Genomic DNA, 24,073 nt, shown 5'->3' on the forward strand with positions numbered 1-24,073 from the left:
TGAGCAAAGGAGTGAACTGGAAGGGAAGACTTTGTGGAATAATCATCAAAGCAACACCTTTTTACATTTAACACTCCCCATGTCACGGATTTTCCTTGTTCGAAAGCAATCTAAACAATGAAACAAACCTTCCAACGAGGAGGATTTGCTTATACTTATGCATGTAGCGTGTAACCTTGTGTGTGTCTAGTTGGAAACTGCTATGCAGTCTTACTTAGGAGGGGAGCTTGCGAGGTTGATAATAACAGATCCTGATGCCCTTTGGATATGTGGTAGGGACCCATGAGTGTACTAAAACCCTGAAGTGGTTTGACTCCATGGCCACATTTGCGCCCGCCACACCCACTCAAAAATGCCCAAAAAACGCTTTCACACCAGTTTTCACTCACTCAAATCCACGCCAAAAATCCAATTTTACTCAGATTTTGCAATTTCTTTCACCATTACACTCCCAGATAGTTGCTTTCTTCAATCCAATATCAAACTCAATATTTTCGAAATTTTTAGTACTTTTAAAATTTAAAATTCTGAATGAGCATTGTTGTAGTAATCAACAACGCAAATTATCCCTGCGAAATAATCATCAGCAAAATTGAGTTTGATATTGGATTGAAGAAAGCAACTATCTGGGAGTGTAATGGTGAAAGAAATTTCAAAATCCGAGTAAAATTGGATTTTTGGCTAGGTTTTGAGTGAGTGAAAACTGGAGTGAAAGCGTTTTTTGGGTATTTTTGAGTGGGTGTGGCGGGCGCAAATGTGGCCATGGAGTTAAACCACTTCAGGGTTTTAGTACACTCATAGGACCCTACCACATATCCAAAGGGCATCAGGATCTGTTATTATCAACCTCGCAAGCTCCCCTCCTTAGCCGACAAGTAACTAATTCTAAGCCGACTTTAACAACGAGCTAGGTCAAAAATTTAGTATTGTGAAAAGAGAAAGTAGAAAGAATTAAAAAGATGGTCTACAAAATAAGTAGATAAAAATTATTATTTCCTAAACACTTTTTTCATAGAGTTGGAAATTTTTAAATTACTTGAAGTGCTACCGGATACTGAAAAACTGTACATTTTTTCCTATATTTCGCATTTCACGGACCGACCAAGAGATAAACGCACGCTCTTCGTGATGTGTCGTTGAACACCATTTGATACACATTCTTTATTTCCTATTCCTTATATTCCCCCACGCTTTCCATTTTAATTTCCGGAGAGAATTTAAATTATGGAGGAACCCGAATAAGTACATACGTAAAAGCAAGCATATTGCGGAATTACAACATTGCAAATAAAAGAACGAGTGTCATACATACGACCAGAATTCATGCCATTCTCACCAGTGCATCACTCCCATCCTGCACGCTTTCTCTACAAAATATCACCCTCTGGAGTAGTATCTTGATGACTATTATGATGTTGTAATGCAGTTAATGTTGTTGAAAGAAGTGTACATTGGATTACAAAGTATAATTCCAAGGATGAATGTGGATAGAACTTTGTGCGGTTCGCTTTCTCTTCACCATTGTCATTCTGTTTGTTGATAATGAAACCCAATAATACGCAGAGACCATTAGTCCAATTAAACCCAGAAGGAAATGATTAAATTGAGGCAAATCTGTGGTGGTTTGATTCTAGTCGGATCCATCCCTCTTCAGACACGGGAGCGGTCTAAAACATGAGTTTGAAACTCTCACTCATGCACCAACACACATTGATATTTGTGGTATGGTAAGTAAATAGGGACGATGGTGAAACAACAGTTTCATAATGAAAGGTTAATCCATACCTCGATTGTAAGGGGACAACATTGTGCTTCACTTTAAATCGGACAGAATTGTAGGAATTCTAGAAATGAAATGAGGCTATTTAACCACTCACTGGGTTTTGTTTCGCAGAAGAGTGAAAGTTATCAGGACAAGCATCACAACGATTTTCATTCATTATTACGCTTACACCAGCTAGCATTCAGGTTAATTGATGCTTAAATATTCAAATCCTTTAATAGTGTACCATTTTAGTTGGGTGAGCATGTTGATTTAAATTGTAAAGTGCAATTGTAGCAGAGAAATATGGGTCATTATTTCAAGAGTGAAAAGGAAATAATGTGGGAGTTTCTGTGTAATCCATTTAAACGTCGTAAAATTTTAAGTCTTAATTCATAAAATTACCCAACCAATTTTCAGTGGTGGCAGTGGCGAATTTTGCTAGAAAATATGAAGAGCGACAATTAAATAGGGAAGGATGTCAGGTGAACCCATACGCCTACTCGAACTTACATATTCACTTTCAACTTAATAGTTGTACAACTTGCAATCAAACTTGTCACCAGGTGGTTAAAATCCTTTCCGCTTATGATTGGTATGCAAATTGGTGTGCAAACTATCCGAATCATGATAAAATGAATAGATTCTGTTGCAGACCTCAAACACGTGTAAAAGAGACGAGAAAAGTTTTGCGAACTGAAACTGCTAGGTGCTGTGATTCAACCGCAGTTCATGTTCGGCTCAATGACAACTTTTTATGACAATTCTGGTGCATGAAGCTTTCTAAACAAGTCTAAAGTTAGTATGATTTCAATTACTTTTTGAAATCAAATAAATAATCAAATTCAATACGATGAAATTGGCAAAAAAAACATTACCGTAAGAATTTTAAGGCGTGTTTTTTCACAAAACTTTGCTAAAATTCCAATTTCCTCAACTTTAGACGGATGACAACGAATGTAGATGAATTAATCCGTTCGGTTCCTTCCTGTTCTTCTGCTCTTCCAGGAACACAGTGTTGCTGCTTGTTTACACAAGTTATCAAGCAATTAAGAAAAGTTTCGTCGCTTATAGTTCATCGCACACTGCATACAAGGTGAGCGTTATATGCACATACGTACATTTGCCATGCAGTCCTACACAAACAACCACCTTTTAGTATTCCCTTCCTTCACTATGGTAAGTCAGATAATCTGGCAAACTAAACTTTCACTAAACTTTTACACCATTCGCTATCCAACCAAACTCCTCCACATAAAAGCTTGTTTGTTTGTAGGAAGGATTTTAAAACTCGTCTGTCTCCTTGAATTTACAGACAGGAAACTTGTCACGACCAATTTTCTCGGCAGGATGGGCACCTTACTGCTTGCTTAATAAGGATTGGACACACAATTTCGCATTTTCTGATACAAATGCTGTCTGATGACTTTATTATTTGCCAAGTTAAAGCGTCGTTCATGGCACATATAATATTTGTAAGAGACATTCGATTCGATTTGGTTTCAATTTTGAATGGACAAGCATAAGATAATAGGATTTCTATATAATTGTTGTGTTTACTTACTTACTTATAGACACCGTGTTTCGATCAATGGAATAAGTAATTAAGGAATTACATAAACAAGTTCCAATCCATAAGTAGAGTTTCTTTAAATTTTAAATTCTAATACTGTCCGAGTATATAGGCAGAGGTTCACTCCTTTGTTGTATGTGTTTCATATTGGCATTATATAAATATTCTTTGTGAGATTCGTATATAACTCATTCGTCCAACGGAAAGAATATTTTACCAAGATGAATAAGTAAGTAAGTGGCTGATAAACAATGGCATTGAGACAATTTAACTTGTGCAGTGTTTCCCAAGCGTATAAATTAATCAGGTATATCGCAATTAAAATCTTGGTACAAAAACAGATCAATATTTATGTAGTTAGCTGTCAAGAATGTCTCAATTATTCAAAAGGAAGTTCCAAATTCGCAGTGAATTGCGTAGGGGTTGATTCCTTGTTTGATTTCCTTAATTAACTCGGTGCAGATCCACAATCCATACCTGGGTGAGAATCACATAGTTTTTTGTTAAATTATTAATTGTCTCTGAAATTATTTATGTGCTGAACACTAACCATTTGTAAAAATAGTAAATGAAGGCGCCTACTCCAATGTAAGTTTTTTCTTGCAGGGAATAAACTGCAAATCCGGAAATTGAGATGCCAATCAAACAAACGCAAATTGTCAGGTTGAACCATCTTCTCAACATGTGCTTATTCCTCTGTTTAAAATATAGCATTATTTTTTTAATGAATTGTTGAAATTGTAAAATAAATAGTGTTTGTGTACCAGAGAGGATCCTCGTAATAGCAAAATGGCGAGACCCAGCTCGAAAACCAGCCAAACTAAGGATGCTGACAGGAACGCAATTTGATAAAGTTCTGCAACGAAAACAATATAAAAATATATTAGTAAATAAATTCTTCGTTTTATGTAGATGACGTGATAATTAAATATTTGTATTAACGGTTAGTATTGATGAGTAAATTTAAGTCTCTCATTGCCGGATTGCCTGGAATATAAACAATTAAATTCCATGAAAATCAATAGTACCAAATTTATACGTAGAATTTTTATTTAAAAAATATTAATACAATTAAAGCGTACAAATCTTAAACCTTACCCTCGATATATCCCTGCAATATTTTGGGGTCCACAAACAGCAAAACTGTGACCAATGTGTAAGACACGAGACCATTGACGACGACGGCCTTGTAAAAAACACGAGATTCGTGATCAAATCAAGTTTCAAGTGCGAATTGTCACATCTTAATTTATAAACTTACAATATCACATTTGGACACGTAACCTGAAACCCAGAATTAAAATTTTAAACTTTGCACTTTTTCTAAAAACATCAGAAAAATATTCTATGAAGTGCAAAACACTATAATATCAAACCTGCTTCATTTTGGGCCGAATTTCCGCAACAGTATTTCTTCTCTGGGGGTTCTTCATCCTCCGTGGTGGACATTGTGTGAAGCCAATTAACTTGTTCCTGACTTTTGTGGGATTGTCGTCACACTTTTTTGGCAAGTATTTCGCGAGTAACGATAAAGGTCTGTGATTTTATAATTCCATATTATCCTCCTATTTCCGTACTAGTAATATTTAGCTATCAGACATGGCTATTGCCCGCCCAGAAAGGAAATTATAATCCCATTCTGCAGATTTATTTCACTAATGTGACCTTGCTTTTATAAATAAAAATCAATAGCGGCTTGCTTTAACCATAAACCAATTGATAAAAATCTCTCCCTTTTTCTACGTATATGTATGTATATAATAAGTAGCAGGCAATAATATGTGTCCACAAAATTTATATCCCATGCACTACATCTATCCACTCTATACTTTGGTATTTAGCAAAATGTGCAAATGTTACAGTTTAGTCCGGAACCAAGAGAAAGCAGGGAAAGGAGTACGGCAAGATAAGTCAGAGAACGGGTTGTCGGGTGACATCGGATCGGATCAATACTCTTCCGTGAACTTGATATGACTGAAATGAGGAACTTTCTCCATCTACTCAACTCTGGTGAAAGTCTGAACAGAGATTCGCCCTAGTTTACAACGATACAAAACATGAGCGTCTTCCTACATGGATTTACATATATTTATGTATAACGACAAAAAAAGTCTCGCTAAAATTCCCCTGTGGGGCCTGTCATCCAAATAAAGTGACATTTTAGTCATTCATACAGTCATCCTGGACAAGCCCATTGCTAAATTATGCTCATCTATTGCTGCTTATACACAAAATATATAAAGTCTTGGCACGATTTTGGGTACAAAATTCAAATAAATTGAGACCCTATCTATGACCTATGTATGTATGATATATACAAAATATTGTTCCACGACTCCAGCATTTATGTAAATATTTTATGTTACATGCAGTGAAATAACGCTAAAAAAATACTAAAATTTGTCTAACGGGATGGCCGAATCTATCATGTCAGAGTCGTCACCTACTTCAATTCCATCTCCGTAAACCTCCCCTCCAGACACGGAGGTAATCTCTCGCATTAAAATCTTAACTATCCATAAGCCATACCACTTGTAAAGTGCGATGGAAATTAGACCTATGCTAATGGCTACTTTATCGTAGAGGAAGAGGAAACACACTATTGTTAAAATTATTCCGGCAGAATAGCTCGCAATCGTGGTTGCGAACCAAATCAGGAGTAATTTGTGAATTCTCTGAAAAAAAACAATAAAGTTGATAAGCAAACTACGTACTTGAACTATTTTTAGAAACACATATTAACTTTTCAATACCTTTTTTGCACCAATTAGGAGCACGATAGAAAGTGCAATATAGCAAATGTGTAGCAAAACTGATATCGAAAGAACGCCAATTTGAGACACGCCTGTAAAAATGGGGAAACAATCAATCAATTAATCTAATTAAACGGCACGAGTGAAAGCCGAATTTCAAACTCACGAGGCCATTGCAAAAATTCTGAAAGATCAGTAGTAACGTTTCCTGGCGTGTTTTTCACAATATCCGGAAAGTATTCAGGATTGCTAGTGATGATGATTAGAATTGCTAACACGAGCGACAAGAACACCAGCGACAAGATCTGATAAGCCAAACAAAATGTTGTAACAATTACTCAAATTGAACCCTCCACCAAAACCCGTTGTCGGCCTTTGTTTGTATTTCTCTGGATTATTACCAAATCAAACTTTGCAATCAACGTGGCTTCCCTCTGAGTCGAATTCCCACAACAATACGCTTTCTCCGGTGGTGGTTCTACCGGATCTTGCGTTTCCGGCATTTTTTTGTAGACTTTGTACCATGCGCAACTACCAATTACGTCAAACTGGGAGACCACCGATTAAAATGAATGAATGAAAAAGGTCTAACATGATTTAACCATTTTACTTGAGAGAATAAATGCTTCAAAGTCGTCGATGAAAGCCAGAGGTCCACTCCACTCCATCACCACCTCGGTCACCTTTACTGCCCAACTACATAGCAGCACTACTCCTTTTTGTATCTATGTATGTATCGAACCTTTAGAAATTATAAGTTTTTGTGTAGATATTTGTCTGCTACTTTTTCCCTTGGTGGTGATGCTATGTGCGACAAATGGTTGGCGTTGTTCCGGCATACCACACATCACATTATACATATTCCACCGGGTTATACTCCTCCATGAATTCTTTCTTTGATAGTTCACATCACTCAGAAACTCTCACTCACACCAGCTATTATCTACCATTTCGTCTTCACGTATGGCCGTCCGTCCTGCTTATTTACTACTCCACTTAATAAGCTTGCATGACATGGAACACTTGTCTCAAGGCTCGACACACCGGAGAGTGATTGTCATGTCGCAAGCCAGCACATACACTTTCCGTATTGCAGCGAAATAATAAGTGTTTGCCATACATCAAGGAGAGAAAAAGAAGAAGAAGAAGCTGAAGTATGCCAACTTTTACAAGTACAAAATATTTGCTACATCAGTTAATGTTGCGAAGCATATTATGGATTTTCAATCGATAAGCTTTTTCTCTAACAAACATTGGTGAAAATTACTTTAGTCAATAGTCAATAATCGGATGGCTTAGTTGTTACCTTTTAGGTTACAATGCAGGTCTACATATGTACGTACGTACTTCTTTACTTCTTTATCCTTGGGTCGGTTGTCGCGTCGGCGTTCCATTTGTCGGAGCGATTGCATGCAAGCTAGTAGATAGTTTGGAAAAGAAGACGAAAAAGACTTTAGGTTCGTAGTGCCGAGGCATGTTCGTACTTATGTATTTGGACGATTGGAAGTTTGAATTTATAGGAATGCTTTAGGCATTATTGATGAAAGCATGATGATTGAGTGGCAGAACAGCACGAGCGTTAAAAGTTTACACCAACACAGGATAAGTGAGAGAAGGAACATGGAAGGAAGGAAGGACACTCTTGGAGGATAGGATTGTGCAAGGAAAAAATATAATTTTCTTCTGTATGTAGGTAGGTAGCCGTTCCGAACTAAATGCACCAATTCTGTCTATACTTACATAGCTTGAAGTACTAGAATTACAGGCGAAATGAGTAGAATGAGAATGGTATCGGAAAATGCTATGTTTTAATCATCATTTTTATCGTATGTACTACTTTTTCCTTCATTTCGATACTTAACTGTAGGTCTGCATTATAGGTAAATATGTCCCAAAAGCGTATAATAACCAAAGGTTGCATGCACATTATGTGTAATTTATTTCTGTAAAAATTGATTTACGCCAATATATTTCAACTACTGGAAGCAGTTACGATTTCGATAAGAAATCCTACCCATATGCTAAATGAATTTGTGATAAATAGTTGATAGAAATATTTTTGGAACGGTAGGCTTGATCCAGAAGTGTCATTTGTTGATCTACAATGCCGGCGTAGTCGTTGTAGGTGTCGTTGTTGTTGGACCTATTAAATAATAATTGTTCAGTTTAACTAATTATCGTCCTTTGTAGGGATCACATATTAAATTAAGTACGCAATTACGTGGAACAGTTGTACACTCCCATCTCCATACTGGAAAGAAAATTAATGGTGGTTGGCTTTTGCAGTTGCAAGTCGTGGTTCCAGTGCGATCAGTATATGAATACTGTGAAGGAAAGAAGAAGGAAGGAAAGCAAGGCGTTCCTGTTGAATTAAAACATTCAAAGATAATTACACAGCTTAATTATTTTTGAGATGATGTTAGTTTTACCATTTGTAAGGTTTGGAAATCCAGGAATCTGAGGCTTGCTGTTAACAAGAGTCAGAGACGATGCCAGCACAATAGCGAAAATAAGGATTCCTCGGTTCATGGTTAAAAAATTTGCTAGAGCTCAAAAAGAGATTTAATTGAGTGAGAAATCTCAAAATGTGAAATAATGTAGATGGACTGAAATATTGGTAGAGCAGTCATTTGTATTTATACTAAATTGATGTGGACGTAAATCGAAATTTGAAATGCGTGTTTGCTCAGAAGTTTGCAATAATCTACGTTTTTCAAATATCATTATTATGCATCCTCACGCGTTTGGTCAATCTTTCGTCTTTCTTTAATATGAAAAAATTCCAATCATTTGATCAGGAGAATAAATTAGGACAATTTCTCCTAATAAAAATAACTGGGAGGGCTTCGACTATTGACACATTAAGTAGAACATCTGCTGACGTAGTAAAATAAATACTTTTACATGTTACCACGTCATGACCTATACCAGGTAAATCTAGATCAATTTTTAAAATGGATCGCATTTTTTCTTGGAATTTTGTCGTTACACATACATACTAATCAAGTTTAATGCGTGACCTTAATTATTAAAGTCACGCACTAAAATTATGAAAACCTGCAATAATTAACTCAGCGTGAAAATTATTGTTTACAATGCAAAAAAGTTTCATAATGCAGTTTAATAATTTTGTTTAACCATTTATTTATTCAGTAGTTTACAGTTTAGTGTACATACAAAACACAATAGCGAGAACAATCGGAAGATCAAAATTTATCTAAGTCATCATCCCACATTTCAATAGGACGATGTAACCCTGTAGACTTCAACTCCTTCATAAAGCTATGCACGACCCAAACTGAATACAGCGTGAAGAGATAGCTGACAATGAAAATTGAGATAAAACTGAAATTCTCGTCAGTGAATATCACCCCAGGAATGAAGAAGTAAAAACCCGTCAAACAAATTGTGATCGTAATAATGTACCAGATTCTGCATCGTTTGTAATTTTTCTGCAAATAAAATTGGCATGCATCAATCAGAGAAAAGACAATTGCAATTCTGTGTCACTCTTTCTTTGCGTGCAATAATAATAAATACCTCTTCGATACATTTGAGCAGCCAAATTGCGAGACACAGCTCCCCAACGAAATAGAAGGTCGGGACTAGCACCATAGGTAATTTTTCCGTCACTAAAAAATAACATTAAAAGTGAACAATGAACTTTAAACGTGATATTGAATATTCATTAAGCTCAAATATCGAATAATTTCCTGCTGTAAATACGTATGTAGCATAGCAAATTGAAGCATAACAGAGAGAATTGGATGATGACTGCATACAGATGCTATTTCCGATATCTGACTCATATGCGAGTATTTACATACTTACATGGAAAATGGATGAGAATGTTGAAAATATTGTGAGGGTCTTGGTGATCAATGTTTTCTCTTATCGAAGGGCTTAGCGTCATGAGTAACGCTGTGACGGTTATCGTTAGCAGACTGATGATTGATGTGACCTGAAATTAATCAAGGTAATATTGATTACTAAAGTTGCACATATTTGCAGAAAAATAATATATACATGTAACTTACTATTTCAATCATGGCTATGATTTTAGCCTGTTTGGCGAATGAAGCCATGTCGCACGACATTATTGGCATCTTGTCGGTTTTACTGTAAAATTATCGCACTGTGGCAGATAATTTTCGCGAAAAACGTAACCAAATATCCCTAATTTGATGTTCTAAATTTCACTTCTGGAAATTCCAGTCCAAGAAACAACACCCTCCTTGCTTAAATTGGTACACGTTAATGACTCGCCTCGTGTGGAGGTGTTGGAGTTGTGACAAACAATATTTTATCGCATAGCTGAAACTGCTTTGATAATTATTATTTTGTGTTCGTCGATGAATCACTTTCAAAGTAACGTAATGACTACAATTTGTGAACCACGGCGTTGAAGAAGAATTAGTGCGCGATGAAAAGGCATGCTCTCGTGCCTGCGGAATAGATGAGTTTCCGTTTTATTATTTCTTGGCATGCATGAAAAGATCACATAGCCGGCTGGGTTTAACTTCTTAACCAACTTTAGGATTAGTAACTGACAGAGATAAACTTGGGGAAGGTAAAGTAACACTGAGACGATGAACAAATATTTTTTTTTGCATCCCACCCACCCACTCGAACCTAGATATATGAGCAGTACTACGTATTGTTTGCTGGGGGCTATTACCTTGCCGAAATTCTATGAAGTCACATACATATGGCGTTTATTATTCACATTTCTACACCATAGCATCTCTGACTCATAATGATAATGTCTAGAATAACCTCCATTCACTCTCGGCATCACTAATCAGCACGGTGGAGATGTGATAAATGATTATTCATCCTCATTAAGAGGGCTGACGAACGAACGAAACTAATGTCAAATGAATGTTATGTAGTAGTTTGCAGAGCTACTGAATTTTGCTATTCTAAATATGACGCTAAAGATGGTAGATGTTCGGTGTATTGCACTTACGAGACAGAGGTAAATGTTTACTTAATGACTCGCACAAACCACGAAAGAACACTATCGAGAATATATGTACGATTTTATTCATACACCATTTTCACATGTATGTTAATAATATTCTGATAAATTGTTTGTGTGGTAGACATTTAACTTGTAGAAATTGAAATATTTAGGTACGTGTATAAATAACTTTTTGACTTATACATAGTCAAAGTTTGTGCTAGCTAGTGCTGCAGTAACAACCGAGTCCTTTAGCCTGAGGCAAAACAAATAAGCGAATTTTGGCATTGCGAAGGTCACACTTTCGCATTATGCACTTGTGTGTATTCAAGTGGTGAAGCACATGAGGTTTGCATGAGAACAATGCAAACGGAAAGTGCATGCATCAGATTATGGGGCACGGGGTACAATCAATTTACTGGATTGCATTTTACAAAGTTCGTGTGTGTTGCTAAAATATAAATAAATATAAGACATGGTTCCTAATAAATTTGCGAATCGCACAGTGTTTAATTGACTCTAAGATTAAACTTGGTCTTAAAAAAATCTACGTAATGACATTCTGTATTTTTAGACCATCTCATAATACGAACTAACATACTCCCTCGACACTTCATCCTGACTTGCAATTATGTGCTTGAGAAAGCAACAAACTATGATTAACGAGTAGAGAGTAAAAGTCAAGTTTGCAGAGAAAGTGATGACGGTAATGAGAAAATAGTTTCCCCAGATGATTCCGCCGATAAAATAGCATCTGCTCGCTATTGAGAAGAGGATTGTAATTGTAAACCACATTATCAGTCCGTTTGGATTTTCCTGAGATAAAAATCATGGTATTTTATTTGTACCTTGGAATTTTAATTTCAAATTTACATACTTTATACACCCACACGTTGAGAAAAATAGCGAGTACAAATTCACCCAGAAGGTAAATCACCCGGATCAAGAAGAAGAGAATCAGTGCTGATACTGTTATAATTTGTTTTAATATAAATTTTTACCAAGTCACAGTTTTAACATTGAATCTAACCTGATAAGTTCTTGAACTCTCCGAGATCTTCTGGCTTGATCTCATCCTTCCGAATTATGAGCTCCACGAGAATTTTTATATTCAAAGTCAACAAACATACCGAGATCACCTTGAAACACCAATATTTGAACTATTAGAATCTTACATACGTTTGAACAATAAACTTACAAATTGTAATTACAACGTCTACTCACCAATTCAATCAACGCAATAGTTCTAACCTGGATTTTCAGGCATGACATTCTGAGTTCTGCCTGACCACTTAATTTCACCTCATACCACGCACACTTATTACATAATAGTTGTATGTTTGTAATGCCTTCTTTTTGCTTAATGGGAGAGAAATGAAGGTCTGACTACGAATACCATCAATCTCACACAAGATTCGATGTCCTCGAATGGACAACTTCTTTGTCAAAGTAAATCGACTTTCTCGACTTTCACTTCACCCGAGAAGCCCTCTCAGCCCAGCAATTTGCAACTCTTGCCACTTACTCGCAATATCTCACAATATATTCACGCGAAACCAAAATAGTATCTCAAATTAACTCCATCACTGAACCGACGGATTTGAGAAACCAAATAATTCCGGCTGGCAAACATATCTCGTCGTCGTCGTCGCTTCATTTCCTTTCATCATGTTTGCTTGCGATCGATCTTAAAATTGCTGACATTTACCAGATCACCTTTCAGAGTGACAGAAACTAGCACATTTTCTCTGTGTGTGTTTATACATTATCACACCATTTTTGGCGGATGCGATGCAGTATAAGTGCAGATGCAGGAAAGTCATTGCGTTTCGGCTAAAAAAATATTTGGTTCCGAGTGTCCTTGAATTTTTTTAGTATTTACTCCTACACATGAGTTATGAATCACTTTCCGGTGAGAGCTTTAATGGATAAGACTGGCTATAAATATTTATTTAGTTGGGTTCAAAGCTGGTATATAGTACTTAAAAAGTTAAGTAATGGTAAATGTGCGGTTATGTACATATCAAATTGAAAACTAATCCTCATCTGAATATTCTCCGGCTTCTTCCATTTCTTCGTATCCTTCTTCATTGTCAACGAATGGGGGTTCAATATCTCCAAGTTCGTCCATCTATAATGACAAAAAATGTCAAGTTGAGTGTCATAATATATTTCAAGTAGTAAAAGTATTATGTAATATTGTGTGTAAACACCTCGAGACGATTGAGCCATTTCTGCTCTTCCTCAACACTGGGATCTGGAAATTCTTCAATCTCCGGACCAATTCTGTATTCTCTCATAACATTTTCATGCATAAATGGTGCGTAACTACGATCCGCAAACTTTTGTCCGTCCCCCAAGTAAATGTTGTCTACTTTGCCTCTGACAAAATAAAATAAAAGCATTACTGAATGACTCCGATTGGTTTTTTTATAATGCAAATGTAATCTTACTTGATAGTACAAACCACAGTAGATCCTGGCCAAGTGTTGCTGCGAACGGAAACAACTTGAAACTCCTTAAAGACCGAGGATGAGGTTTGCAGAGTCCACGGAGCTTTGCCATCAGGGGCCACGTCGGTAGAAATCGGGGTGAATAATGGAGGTCCAACTTCACGAGTGGGTCCCATGTTCCCATCCTCACCTGAATCATGATCACAAATCCAGTTATTTATTTACATATAATTATGAAAATATAAATATTAAATTATATAGATTAAGCAAACCCTCATATTCCTCTCCTTCATCTTCTTCTTCTTCTTCCTCGTCTTCAGTCTCATCACCTCGCTTTTTTGCTCGCAACGGGTTCCACCAAACGTTTCGACCCTGTGGTAAGATCAGGCAGGCGTGGTGTACCCAAAAAGTCAACTTGGGATTTGTCAGCGAATCCATTGGTGGCCTGTACTTTTTGACGGCAGTAACTTTATCATCTCCTGGAGCTGTTTAAAAATTATAATATAATTCAACGATCGTAACACTTTCGCAATTTTCATGCTAATTGGAGTAAATTTTGTACGATTCATGGATTCCTCCTCCTCTTCAATGTCTTCATCGTCCTCTCCTTCGTACTCGGAAGGGTAGCTGTTGCCTCTGTAGAATCCCTTCGGTGAGACAAGTGACCCAGCAGAGGCTCGGGTCAACATTGCTTTGAGGAGGTGACCCTCTTTTCCTGGAAAGTTGGGGAAGGAACGAATGTTCCCGTCTAACTCTCCAGTTAGACCCCACCGAATTTGCCGAGCTCCATTAATTTGCTTCGGGGAGGCTGGTGGGAGGAGGACCCAGGGTTGTCCGAGGATGTTACAAACATAAAACGCCCTTCTATTCGCTCCAGTACCATCCGATTCTGGGGGGATTTCCACTTCAACTTCAACGTTAGGGGTGGGAAACTTTGTCATCAGCTCTTCCTGGTAACCTTGCCACTTGGCAAAGTCGGCAGCAGCTTCAGCGTCCTCGGGTGATTTTCCCGCATCCTCTCCGCCCCATTCTCCTTCCCCAAGAAGGCCACCGTCAGAGGGTGGCGTGGGGGCTTTAGTTTTCGGCAGGAGATTGGCTTGTTCTTCGGGTGGAAGTCCAGATCTACACATAGTTATTTATTTGTTATAACGTAAAGTTACGCCTAGTTTACAAAATCGTGAACTTGAATTTCCTACGTTTTTGAATATGCTGACAAAACGTCACTGTTCAGGACGACGTTGCCCGCTTTTTCAAATGTAGCTTGTGCTCCAGGGATGTTTTCTTGAGGACCAGCATCGCCAGCCCCACCGACGCTTTCGGGATTCTGCGATTCTTCTTGTGGTTGCCACAAATCTGCGTCACTGTTTCCTGGCGAGTTTATATCAGCTTCGACAACGTAATAGTTTTTACGGGAGCAGAAAATTTTTCCCCAAAATCTGGTAAATTTAGTTTCAGTTGGCGAATAATTAATTACAGATTCGAATTGAGTATGAAGTCAAACCTTGCTTTTGTGATGTAAGGTCTGTTAGCAGTCAAATCTTTAATGGACAACGCTAAACGAAACATTTCTTCACGAGGCAACCCAATATTAACTTGTTCCAAGTAATACTGAAGTCGCAAAAGATTTTGGAAACCTCCTGCTACAAAACCTTCTCCTGGAATTTCCTTGGCTTCATCAGACCATTGCGCATATTGCTAAATAATAATTTCTGTCACTTCAAACTTAGTCAAAAAATAATAAGCTTCAAGCTATACCTTCCAGTTATCATTGAGAAATCGTGCATCATTCAAGACGGGCTCACTGATGTAAAATACATCCTGAAGAACATCCTTGGGCTGTTGAAATCTATAGCGTTTCACATTCATACTGATTTCTTCAAGAAAGTCGACTGCATTTGTAGGGGCACGCTCGTCCAAAAGTTTTCGGATAACATCGCTCAAGTGATCATATCTTAATAGTAATCGTAAAATTTAGTAACAGTCCAAAGTTATGAAATCAATTACTAATATGTATGTCCAATTTAAATTCTTACAAGCTGATTCCCGACTTTGTACTAGTATTCATGAAAAAAGCTTTTGCTCTCGTGAACTCATCCAGCTGGTACGGATGAGAAACCTCGGTATCCACCATTTCGGACTCTTCAACAGCTTCGGTTAACATGGTCATCGTCTTCTCGCGAGATCCTGTCAACATTAATATACATTAACTTGCCGATATGCTGTAAAATGCAGTAATTTAATTGTCTCCCATCATACCAGGAGGTGTTTCGCATTCACACGGGTCGCAAGTGCATCCCAAATCCCCCTCCCCCTCCCCTTCGTACTCATCATCCATTAAGGGTTTGGACCCACGAATTGACTTCTTTTGCGCTCCAGGTGGATTACAGTCACAGTCGCATGGGTCGCAGGTACAAGCATCCGGATCTGCTTCTTCGGACTCCTCGACATAATTACTATCCTCCGGGAGGGGTTCATCGTAGTATGCGGGTTCGCCGTAGTCCTCGCCGTCTATAAATTGTAGGATACTAATTACTTGTTAAAGATTGCTCCTCTTTCGAGAGATGTGGTATGTACGTACACATGACTTGATTCGCGTCATATCCGGGATCCATTGTCCACTTGATGAGTTAAAGAAAAAGAAAATACACGAGATCAGAGTGGTTTCAGAAATCGAGAAAGTTTCGAAATTGCCAAAATTGTAAAAGAGGGCGAATAAAGTCAGACTTGTTGGACAACCTAAATGATAATTCGTGAAGTTATGACTTAATTCCTTAGATACGCTAAAAAAGCTCTATTTTGTAAATTGCGAACATGCATTACAAATGCAAGCCAAGCTATGATATGATCCAATCTACTGACACGATAACTCATCTTTGAGTTGTGAGTAGATGTTTTCATAGCAGATTCTACAGTATTCTGAAAAAACAACTAAATGTGCAAGAACCCAAAAATTCTAATGTTTATGCGATTCAAAGATTTATTAATAATTTTTTATTTTTTATTTTTATTATTAACCTTATAAAAATAAGTGTATTTTATTAACAAATTATAAATATTACCTTATAAAAACTAATTAATTTTGACCTGGATACCATTTAAAAACGGAATTAAAAATGGTTTCTATTGCATTTGGGGGCGGATTTACTGGGGGGCAGAATACCATTGAGACCGACTTGTGGGGCGGTGATAAAATCAGTTGGGGACTGAATTAATGCAAACCGACTTTTGAATATTCTACTGATGCAGTTATGATTTATTAGAGACCTGGAACTGATTCGACAACAAAAATTAGAACATAATACATTTTTAACATGAAATTGCAACTGAACCAAATGAACACACGATATTAATTTTGATAAAAAGATCGGATTTGATTTTGATAGTACTACAAAAATAAACTAAACGAATAAATCGTCATCATTCATGTCATCAATTTGATGACACTGATTTTGGGATGCATTTTATATTTTAAACAAGTTATTAGCTATAATTTTGTCCTTCAGTGTTCTGTGACTTGTTCCGATCGGTGGTGACACTATTGCGAATATATTAGCTAAAGAGAACGTTGTGATAATTTTAAAAAAATATGAACTGTATCATATTTACAACATGATACAGGTCAGAGGTCAACGCCGACCAATTTATTAGCGGCACCAATGTTGGATAATTTTTCGGGGGCGCGGCGTGACCTCTGATGCACTTCCTCCGAGTTCCTCCCCCCACTACAACTACAACTCTAAACTCTAAAAAAATTAGTTCAGGCTTGAAGAAAAACCAACGACAAATAAGGAGGAAAGAATGGAACTGAGAAAATTTTCTCGGTCATTTTATTTTTATTTTTTCCTACACCTTATTGATGTAGCCCGGTCTCAACGGAATTCTGTAACCATACACCTTATTGGTGGAATCCGTCGCCAACGAGAAAAAGTTGGCCTACACCTTATTGGTGTAGTCCGTCGCCAAGAGATCGAAATCGCCCTCCACCTTATTGGTGGAATCCGTTTTTAAAAGGTTAATAAATATTTGGTACCAAGGTTGCTTGACAATTTATCATAATACAAGGTTACGACAATTGCTTCGAGAGCCTCAAAAACCTTCATTTTTGAAGGGTTAATTATTTGGGCTGTCGCTAACGGTAATTAAAGCACAAAAATTTCTGCTACCACGCCGAAATAGCCGACACATTTACAAAATGATCCGTTATAAATGTTTTTTTATTTGATCGATTAACTGACAAATTTAATTTTGTATTGGATTTATCGGACGACATGATCAGTTTTAAACATATAAAAATACATAGAAATAAGCTGATAAGAACAGATACTACACTTTGATCTTAGCCAAAAGGCGTAGAAGGGATTATTTTTTTTGTATCCTAATCTTAAGTCGGTTCCACGGTCGTATTGGGCTCGTGGAGATCCGAGCTTTGATTGCAAGGAGACGTTTTCTGGGCAGCTTTTTACGGGCCAGTCGTCGTCGAATCGTTGGCCTATTCACCGCGATTGCAATCATTTTTTGTGGCGCAGTTGGTAAATTGGTCGCCACTAGTCTTTCCAATTTCACAAAGCAAGTCAGAGGACACATGAGGAAACTCTTATAGCCTACAATAATAAGATAAATTTTATTTAAATAAAAAAATAAGAAACAATCATTTTAAAATTTTAAATACGTATTTATTAACATAAACATTAACAATGATTCTGAATTACCACGGCAAGTCCTTTGATGCCGGTCCAGTGAATCAGGTCTTGCGAAGAGACACGAACAACCAGGACATTTCGGTTTCGGTAAATGCTTGAAACGGTGTTGCGACTTCAATGCTAAAAGTCAAGTGCGAAGATTTTGTAACGCTAACACAATGTTAAAAGTCAAGTGGGAAGATTTTGCAATGCTAACACAATGTTAAAAGTAAAGTTGAAAGATTTTGTAACGCTAACATAATGTTAAAAGTAAAGTTGAAAGATTTTGTAACGCTAACACAATGTTAAAAGTAAAGTGGGAAGATTTTGTAATGCTAACACAATGTTAAAAGTGAAGTGGGAAGATTTTGCAATGCTAACACAATGTTAAAAGTGAAGTGGGAAGATTTTGTAATGCTAACACAATGTTAAAAGTAAAATTGGAAGATTTTGTAATGCTAACACAACGTTAAAAGTCAAGTGGGAAGATTTTGTAACGCTAACACAATGTTAAAAGTAAAGTGGGAAGATTTTGCAATGCTAACACAATGTTAAAAGTAAAGTGGGAAGATTTTGCAATGCTAACACAATGTTAAAAGTGAAGTGGGAAGATTTTGTAATGCTAACACAATGTTAAAAGTAAAATTGGAAGATTTTGTAATGCTAACACAACGTTAAAAGTCAAGTGGGAAGATTTTGTAATGCTAACACAATGTTAAAAGTAAAATTGGAAGATTTTGTAACGCTAACACAAGAAGTGACGCTAATTATTATTATTTGTAATTATTATTACTAAAGTTGTCTAGCAACCTTGATTTGGTACGCTATTATAAATTATTGCAAAATAGATAGTCTAACAGGACCAAATCATTGCTATTCAAATTCTTTAAACTCAGTAATAAAATAAATCAATAATAACTTTAAATTATCAGAGTTGTTAAATTTATTAATTCCTCGCCAATTTATGTCAGACACCAAATTCGGAACCAAGTTTCTTTAATTTTCTTCAAGCATTTTCATTTTCATACAAATCAAATCATTGTCTATCTATCGTCATTCCTGGGTCAAGATAGGACCTGTCTTCCTCGCATCAGGTTGAGACCTGTCTTTTTTTGTTCAGAAAAACACCCAGCCTAGCAAACTCTCCTCACTCATTTCCTTCTGCTTGCTAATTCAGTCAAGACAAGATCCGTCCGTAGATCACACAGCTCACAGACAGAAATGGAAATTTGGAAATTAAAAATTTTACAAAATTTCCTAGCAATTGAAATAGCGTATCTCAACTTGTGCCATTGGGAAGTCGACTTGTTTAGGCAAATTTATCATATTGGGAACAGTTCGAAATTCGGGAGCCTTTCATAAGAGATATGTGGTAAGTATGGCGGTGTTAAGTCTGGTCTCATTGCTCGCATTAGTTTGTAATTTAATTATATGAAGTTGGCATGTTTTACAAAATTTTTGATTTAGAAATATTTGCTAATAGATCATATTGTTGCATGTTGAAATACGAAGTTTATTTCTAGTTTACATACTTCTACAGTTTATTTTCTTATATTTGTAGAATAAGGCGAATCGACAAACATCTCACATCGGTATAGCAGCAAGATGAACCCATCCAATGTGCATCCCTTGAACGCAGGTCAACGGTCACAATCGCCAGCCGTTCCAAAAGCCTACATTACAGCAGCAGAATTGCGCAGAATCCTCTCTCAATCCTCTCCCTCAGCTATGGTCAACAATGGTCAACAACAACCTCTTTCTTTATCCAACTTCCGGAGTGTTCCCCAACAAATGATGAGTGTTGGTGGCCAAGTTACGTGTATCGTCAATAGGACAGGCCTAAATCCAATAAACAGGTTGCAAATGAACATGCATGGAGTATTGGGAATCAGACCAACGCCAACGTATCAAGTACAACATGCGATTCGACAACCAGGAGGTGTTCCTCTGGTCAGGATGAGTAGTCCTACAACGATCTTACAACAGCAACCGTATCGACAATCACGACCTGCTATTTTAAAAGGAACAATGGTCACTGCGAATGGGAATTCAATGACAAAGAAAGTTTCCGTGATGACAACTGCATCTCTGGGGTCGATTAATGCTGCTGCACCACCTTCGGAAACTTCGTCAAGAGCAGCAACAAATATGCCCGCGTCGTCGTCTGCACCGACATTTAAGAATTTGCGTAAGTTAAAGCTTGTAGTTCTAAAGATGTTAAGATTCTTTCTTTGTACAATTGCAATATAAATATATTTTGGAATAGCAATGCCACTTCGGTCTCAACAACTACCATTGCACACAATGTACTTCCAAAATAACGAAATTCTGGATAAAGATGCTGATGTCATATTTCTTTGTGGAGATGGAGGTGGGGTCAAAGCTCACAGAATTATATTGGCTACACAATACAAATTATTGACTACTTTATTTAGCGATCAGGTAGCACAATTAGTTTAAGAATTAGTTAATTACGTGAAGAAGAGGTTTGGTTGATTCCATATTTTTCAATTGGTTTGGTTGTAGGCTCCTGGTGAAATCAGCGTGGTTTCTGTCCCGGACATTAGCAGCGAGACGATGAAACTAATCGTTCTCTTGGCATACAAAAGCGATGTCGTAGTCAACGCGGATCAAATTGAGAAAATGAAAGAGTTTTCCAAAATGTTTGGAATTGAATTTGGAAATTGGACTATCGGAAGTAATGTGAATGGAAAGTTGGACGTACAGTCGGGAAAAGTGATGGAAGATATTGTATGGAATACTTATGGCCAGCGACAAAAATTGGTCCCATCTTTCACTTCGCAAAAACTTACAAATTTGCAAAAAACGAAGGGATCCAACTCTGGACATGGACATCGGCCCAGGGCTGCTGAAGACCTTCTGGATTCACATTCATCCTCTGATGGCAAACAAGGTTTTTCCTACACTCCTCGCAACAATGATACTATTGTAAGTAGACTTACGGAATTATTATATACTAATAATTGATACTATTATTAGGACTGAATAATTGATTAGCATGTAATTTAATGTTTAGAACCGTCGCAAATCAAACCTCCCTTCCAAAATCCACCCTCAAATCGAGGCTTCTGATTCATCGGAAAATGATGTCACCTTACTAGAGGATACGGTTGGAAAGCCTGAGCCGAGTGCAAAACGTCCTCGCGTTGACACAAAGTTTCAATGCAGAACTTGCAATACCACGTTCTTCAATGAATCAGCCTGGAAATGGCATCAAGGTAAACAATAATACCAGAAATATGCTCGTTGTACTTTATGGGCTGTGAGTGAGCCTTGAAAGAGTTATCAGAAAGAAATTATTTCAATTATATTAGTTTGTAAAATTTAGTACATTTTTGATGTCTCTTAGATCGTCATGCGGGACATGGGATATTCAAATGCTCTCTTTGCGGCGAAATAAAAACTACGGCTCGCACAATTTGGAACCACGAATCAATTGAGCACAATTTTGTCGGATTACTACTGTCTCAAGTTTCGCCCATTACATCAGAAGAAAGATCTCGGAAACTACTGCTGCAAAGGAAGCTAAAACTGGGCGTCACTGGTAAAGATGTGTCCAAACTAAGCACATCCATGAAAGTTGATGAAGACTCGCTTGACTCCGGAGAATTTGGTTCCAAAAAAAGGAAAGAGATCCGCTGGATGTACATTTGCGCAAAATGTGAGCACTGCTCCTGGTCGGTGTATATGGCTCAAATGCATTTCAAGGAATGCTATTCAAACACTGAATCTCTCTTCGAATCGACTGTTACAAAATGCCGTCATGGGTTTTACGGGCAAATCAAATGTCCTCTCTGCCCACGAAGATACACCTCAAACATAGGCTGGGTACTTCATGTCGCCCGTCAACATAAAGAATTCCGACAACTTGTAGCTTCCACTGGAATGAAGGATAAAAAACTGAAGTGCTTGAATTGCAATAAGAGATATGAATCACCCGAAGAATTTCGCCTTCATCTCCATCAAGGGATGAAGTGCATCGATGACTCGATGCCTGTGCTGACTCCCAGTAAGAGATTATCACGAGCTGAAGCCAGTGAAACAGCAGATGCATCAACATCATCTCTTCCGCTATCTAAGATTGGTCAACGGAAAAAGCTCAAACTTATTGCTAAACCACGACATTCCAGATCTGCTCCTCCTTCTCCAATAATGACCCCAGTTGCTAAGCATGCGCTTGGAAAATTTATGGCCAAGGTCAAGAAGGGCAACGGTCAAGAAGACAATGACAATGAAAAGAGTCGACGTCCTGCAAAGCGAGATTCAGTAGTGACTGCTGCTGTTTCAGGTCATCAAGTCCCCCCAGCACCGAAATTACCCCCTGCAGAATGCCCATTCTGTGGAGAATTGATCTCTAATATATCAAAACACTTGTCTATCGATCACGGTGATATTGATCTCAGCGTTATGCGGATTTCTGAAGAAGACTTAAAGTGTCGCCGATGTCGAATGACTTTTGGAATCCCTGATTTGTTTGCCCATGCTGGAAATTGTCACATCTCATCGTCGTCCACATCGCTGGAAACGCAAAATTCCGGTAACAATAGAGAGGAAATTGTACACGAACCAGTTGAAATTCCTGTTGAGGTTGGTTCCTCCCCAATTGACGAGATGGAATATACTCTGGACGAACTAATGACTAAAAAGGTGCTCAAAAAAGCGTTGAAATGTCCCATCTGCAAGAAGTTAGGTGTACACATGAGGGATGCATCCGTCTGTCTCAAGCAGCATGGAATATTTAGATGTTCTCTTTGTTTCAATACGTACTCTCAACGAGAACATTTTGACCAGCACTTGCAAAAGTGCCATTATGACACCAGGAGCAGATTAAAGTGCCTCTTCTGCCCGGGCAAGACGTTCACCAACATTGGAAATTGTGTCAGTCATTTGCACCTCCACCACTGGATGAAAGTACTACTTCAAGTGCCGACGTCTCACAAATTGATGAAGAAGAAGATATCGAGGATAAGAAAGAACTTGATGATGCAACCAAGAAAATCGAAGGCGCAAACCTATCAGCAGCTATCAAATACTCGAGAGGAAACTTTAGTATTTGCCAGAAAGTCTGTCGTGACTCCAGTTTTTGAGTAGTAATGAAAATGATTGCATGAATCCTGCGAATGAATCCTTACCTAACCTACAACGATTTTGTTTTATTTATATCTTTTTCATTTGTATGCGTAAACTCATCTAGAACTTACAATAATTATAATATTTCTTAATCGGGTAGAATTTAATTTACAAAGATTTGTAACTACGCATGTTTCAGTTCATCAAATTTTTCCAAGAATTCTTGCTAGATAAATTGTACAAAGCTTTTTTTGTAAAAATGAGCCTTTATTTAATTGATAATATAAATGGCAAATTAACAAAATGTCCATGTCGTTGAGTTGCGGTTGAGCATTGAGCTCTTCATTAAATTGCACAATTAAAATTCACTCTTACTGAATACATGGACAACTTTTAACCAGGATCCTGTATAACATGATAGCGTAAAAAAGTATTTCATTTTTCTTTCGACATTGTTTTTGTAGAAATTTATGTACTAACATGGTTGGTTTAGGTTTGAAGTTGTCGCCATCTTTTATGGTGATCATCGAAAACTACATAGTAAAATGTCGATACATTGATGAGTTTAAAATGAAGTAGGTTTGCATGCAATTGACAATGCATGCTTTAAGCATGTATTTAAAGAACCAGGTCGCTTCCTGTTTACATATCGCACATAGCTAGTTAAATTGTTTAGAAAAAATTGTAAACAATTTCTTCGCATATGATAAATTGTAGTATAAGGAGTACCCTCAAAATCTCAGCATGAATCCAAAACTTGTCATATTGGGAGTTTTGGGGGTCATTTGGGTATGGTGAA

General features: G+C 37.3%; 4 protein-coding genes and 1 non-coding gene across 7 annotated transcripts; 1 reads left to right on the forward strand and 4 right to left on the reverse strand.

The window, feature by feature from the left end:
• Nucleotides 1-3,161: 3,161 nt before the first annotated feature.
• LOC110859902 lies at nucleotides 3,162-7,231 on the reverse strand. Of its 2 annotated transcripts, XM_022108933.2 has the most exons (10): nucleotides 6,490-6,804; nucleotides 6,255-6,393; nucleotides 6,089-6,180; nucleotides 4,712-6,010; nucleotides 4,597-4,619; nucleotides 4,434-4,521; nucleotides 4,278-4,322; nucleotides 4,100-4,191; nucleotides 3,886-4,031; nucleotides 3,162-3,812 (listed from the first exon to the last, which is right to left on the reverse strand). In XM_022108933.2, exons 4-10 carry the CDS (start codon nucleotides 4,782-4,784, stop codon nucleotides 3,719-3,721), a joined length of 561 nt encoding a protein of 186 aa, XP_021964625.1. In that variant the 5' UTR covers nucleotides 4,785-6,010; nucleotides 6,089-6,180; nucleotides 6,255-6,393; nucleotides 6,490-6,804; the 3' UTR covers nucleotides 3,162-3,718. The 2 variants fall into 2 exon arrangements, with proteins under 2 accessions (XP_021964625.1, XP_035715726.1); XM_035859833.1 differs by lacking the exons at nucleotides 3,162-3,812; nucleotides 3,886-4,031; nucleotides 4,100-4,191; ... (1 more) ...; nucleotides 4,434-4,521; nucleotides 4,597-4,619 and having other exon boundaries at nucleotides 4,780-6,010; nucleotides 6,490-7,231.
• A 1,984-nt stretch (nucleotides 7,232-9,215) lies between these two features.
• On the reverse strand, nucleotides 9,216-12,565 carry LOC110859874. Its single transcript, XM_022108892.2, has 7 exons — nucleotides 12,276-12,565; nucleotides 12,082-12,190; nucleotides 11,929-12,020; nucleotides 10,126-11,867; nucleotides 9,920-10,049; nucleotides 9,629-9,720; nucleotides 9,216-9,540 (listed from the first exon to the last, which is right to left on the reverse strand). Exons 4-7 carry the CDS (start codon nucleotides 10,192-10,194, stop codon nucleotides 9,295-9,297), a joined length of 537 nt encoding a protein of 178 aa, XP_021964584.1. The 5' UTR covers nucleotides 10,195-11,867; nucleotides 11,929-12,020; nucleotides 12,082-12,190; nucleotides 12,276-12,565; the 3' UTR covers nucleotides 9,216-9,294.
• Nucleotides 12,566-13,070: 505 nt separating this feature from the next.
• Nucleotides 13,071-16,116, reverse strand: LOC110859960 (radial spoke head protein 4 homolog A). Its single transcript, XM_035859878.1, has 11 exons — nucleotides 16,083-16,116; nucleotides 15,761-16,012; nucleotides 15,538-15,688; nucleotides 15,260-15,455; nucleotides 15,006-15,199; nucleotides 14,701-14,940; nucleotides 14,067-14,626; nucleotides 13,777-13,989; nucleotides 13,505-13,694; nucleotides 13,265-13,433; nucleotides 13,071-13,182 (listed from the first exon to the last, which is right to left on the reverse strand). Exons 1-11 carry the CDS (start codon nucleotides 16,114-16,116, stop codon nucleotides 13,087-13,089), a joined length of 2,295 nt encoding a protein of 764 aa, XP_035715771.1. The 3' UTR covers nucleotides 13,071-13,086.
• A 1,609-nt stretch (nucleotides 16,117-17,725) lies between these two features.
• LOC118438961 lies at nucleotides 17,726-17,864 on the reverse strand. The gene has a single exon (XR_004837165.1). It is a non-coding gene; the product is annotated as a U2 spliceosomal RNA (small nuclear RNA).
• A 1,507-nt stretch (nucleotides 17,865-19,371) lies between these two features.
• On the forward strand, nucleotides 19,372-23,659 carry LOC118438959. Of its 2 annotated transcripts, XM_035859932.1 has the most exons (6): nucleotides 19,372-19,555; nucleotides 19,745-20,371; nucleotides 20,450-20,625; nucleotides 20,710-21,132; nucleotides 21,221-21,422; nucleotides 21,554-23,659. In XM_035859932.1, exons 2-6 carry the CDS (start codon nucleotides 19,789-19,791, stop codon nucleotides 23,293-23,295), a joined length of 3,126 nt encoding a protein of 1,041 aa, XP_035715825.1. In that variant the 5' UTR covers nucleotides 19,372-19,555; nucleotides 19,745-19,788; the 3' UTR covers nucleotides 23,296-23,659. The 2 variants fall into 2 exon arrangements, with proteins under 2 accessions (XP_035715825.1, XP_035715826.1); XM_035859933.1 differs by lacking the exon at nucleotides 19,372-19,555 and having other exon boundaries at nucleotides 19,629-20,371.
• The last annotated feature ends 414 nt before the right edge of the window (nucleotides 23,660-24,073 follow it).

Source organism: Folsomia candida, unplaced genomic scaffold (genome assembly GCF_002217175.1).
Source record: "Folsomia candida strain VU population unplaced genomic scaffold, ASM221717v1 Fcan01_Sc028, whole genome shotgun sequence".
NCBI classification, from domain to species: Eukaryota; Metazoa; Arthropoda; class Collembola; order Entomobryomorpha; family Isotomidae; genus Folsomia; species Folsomia candida.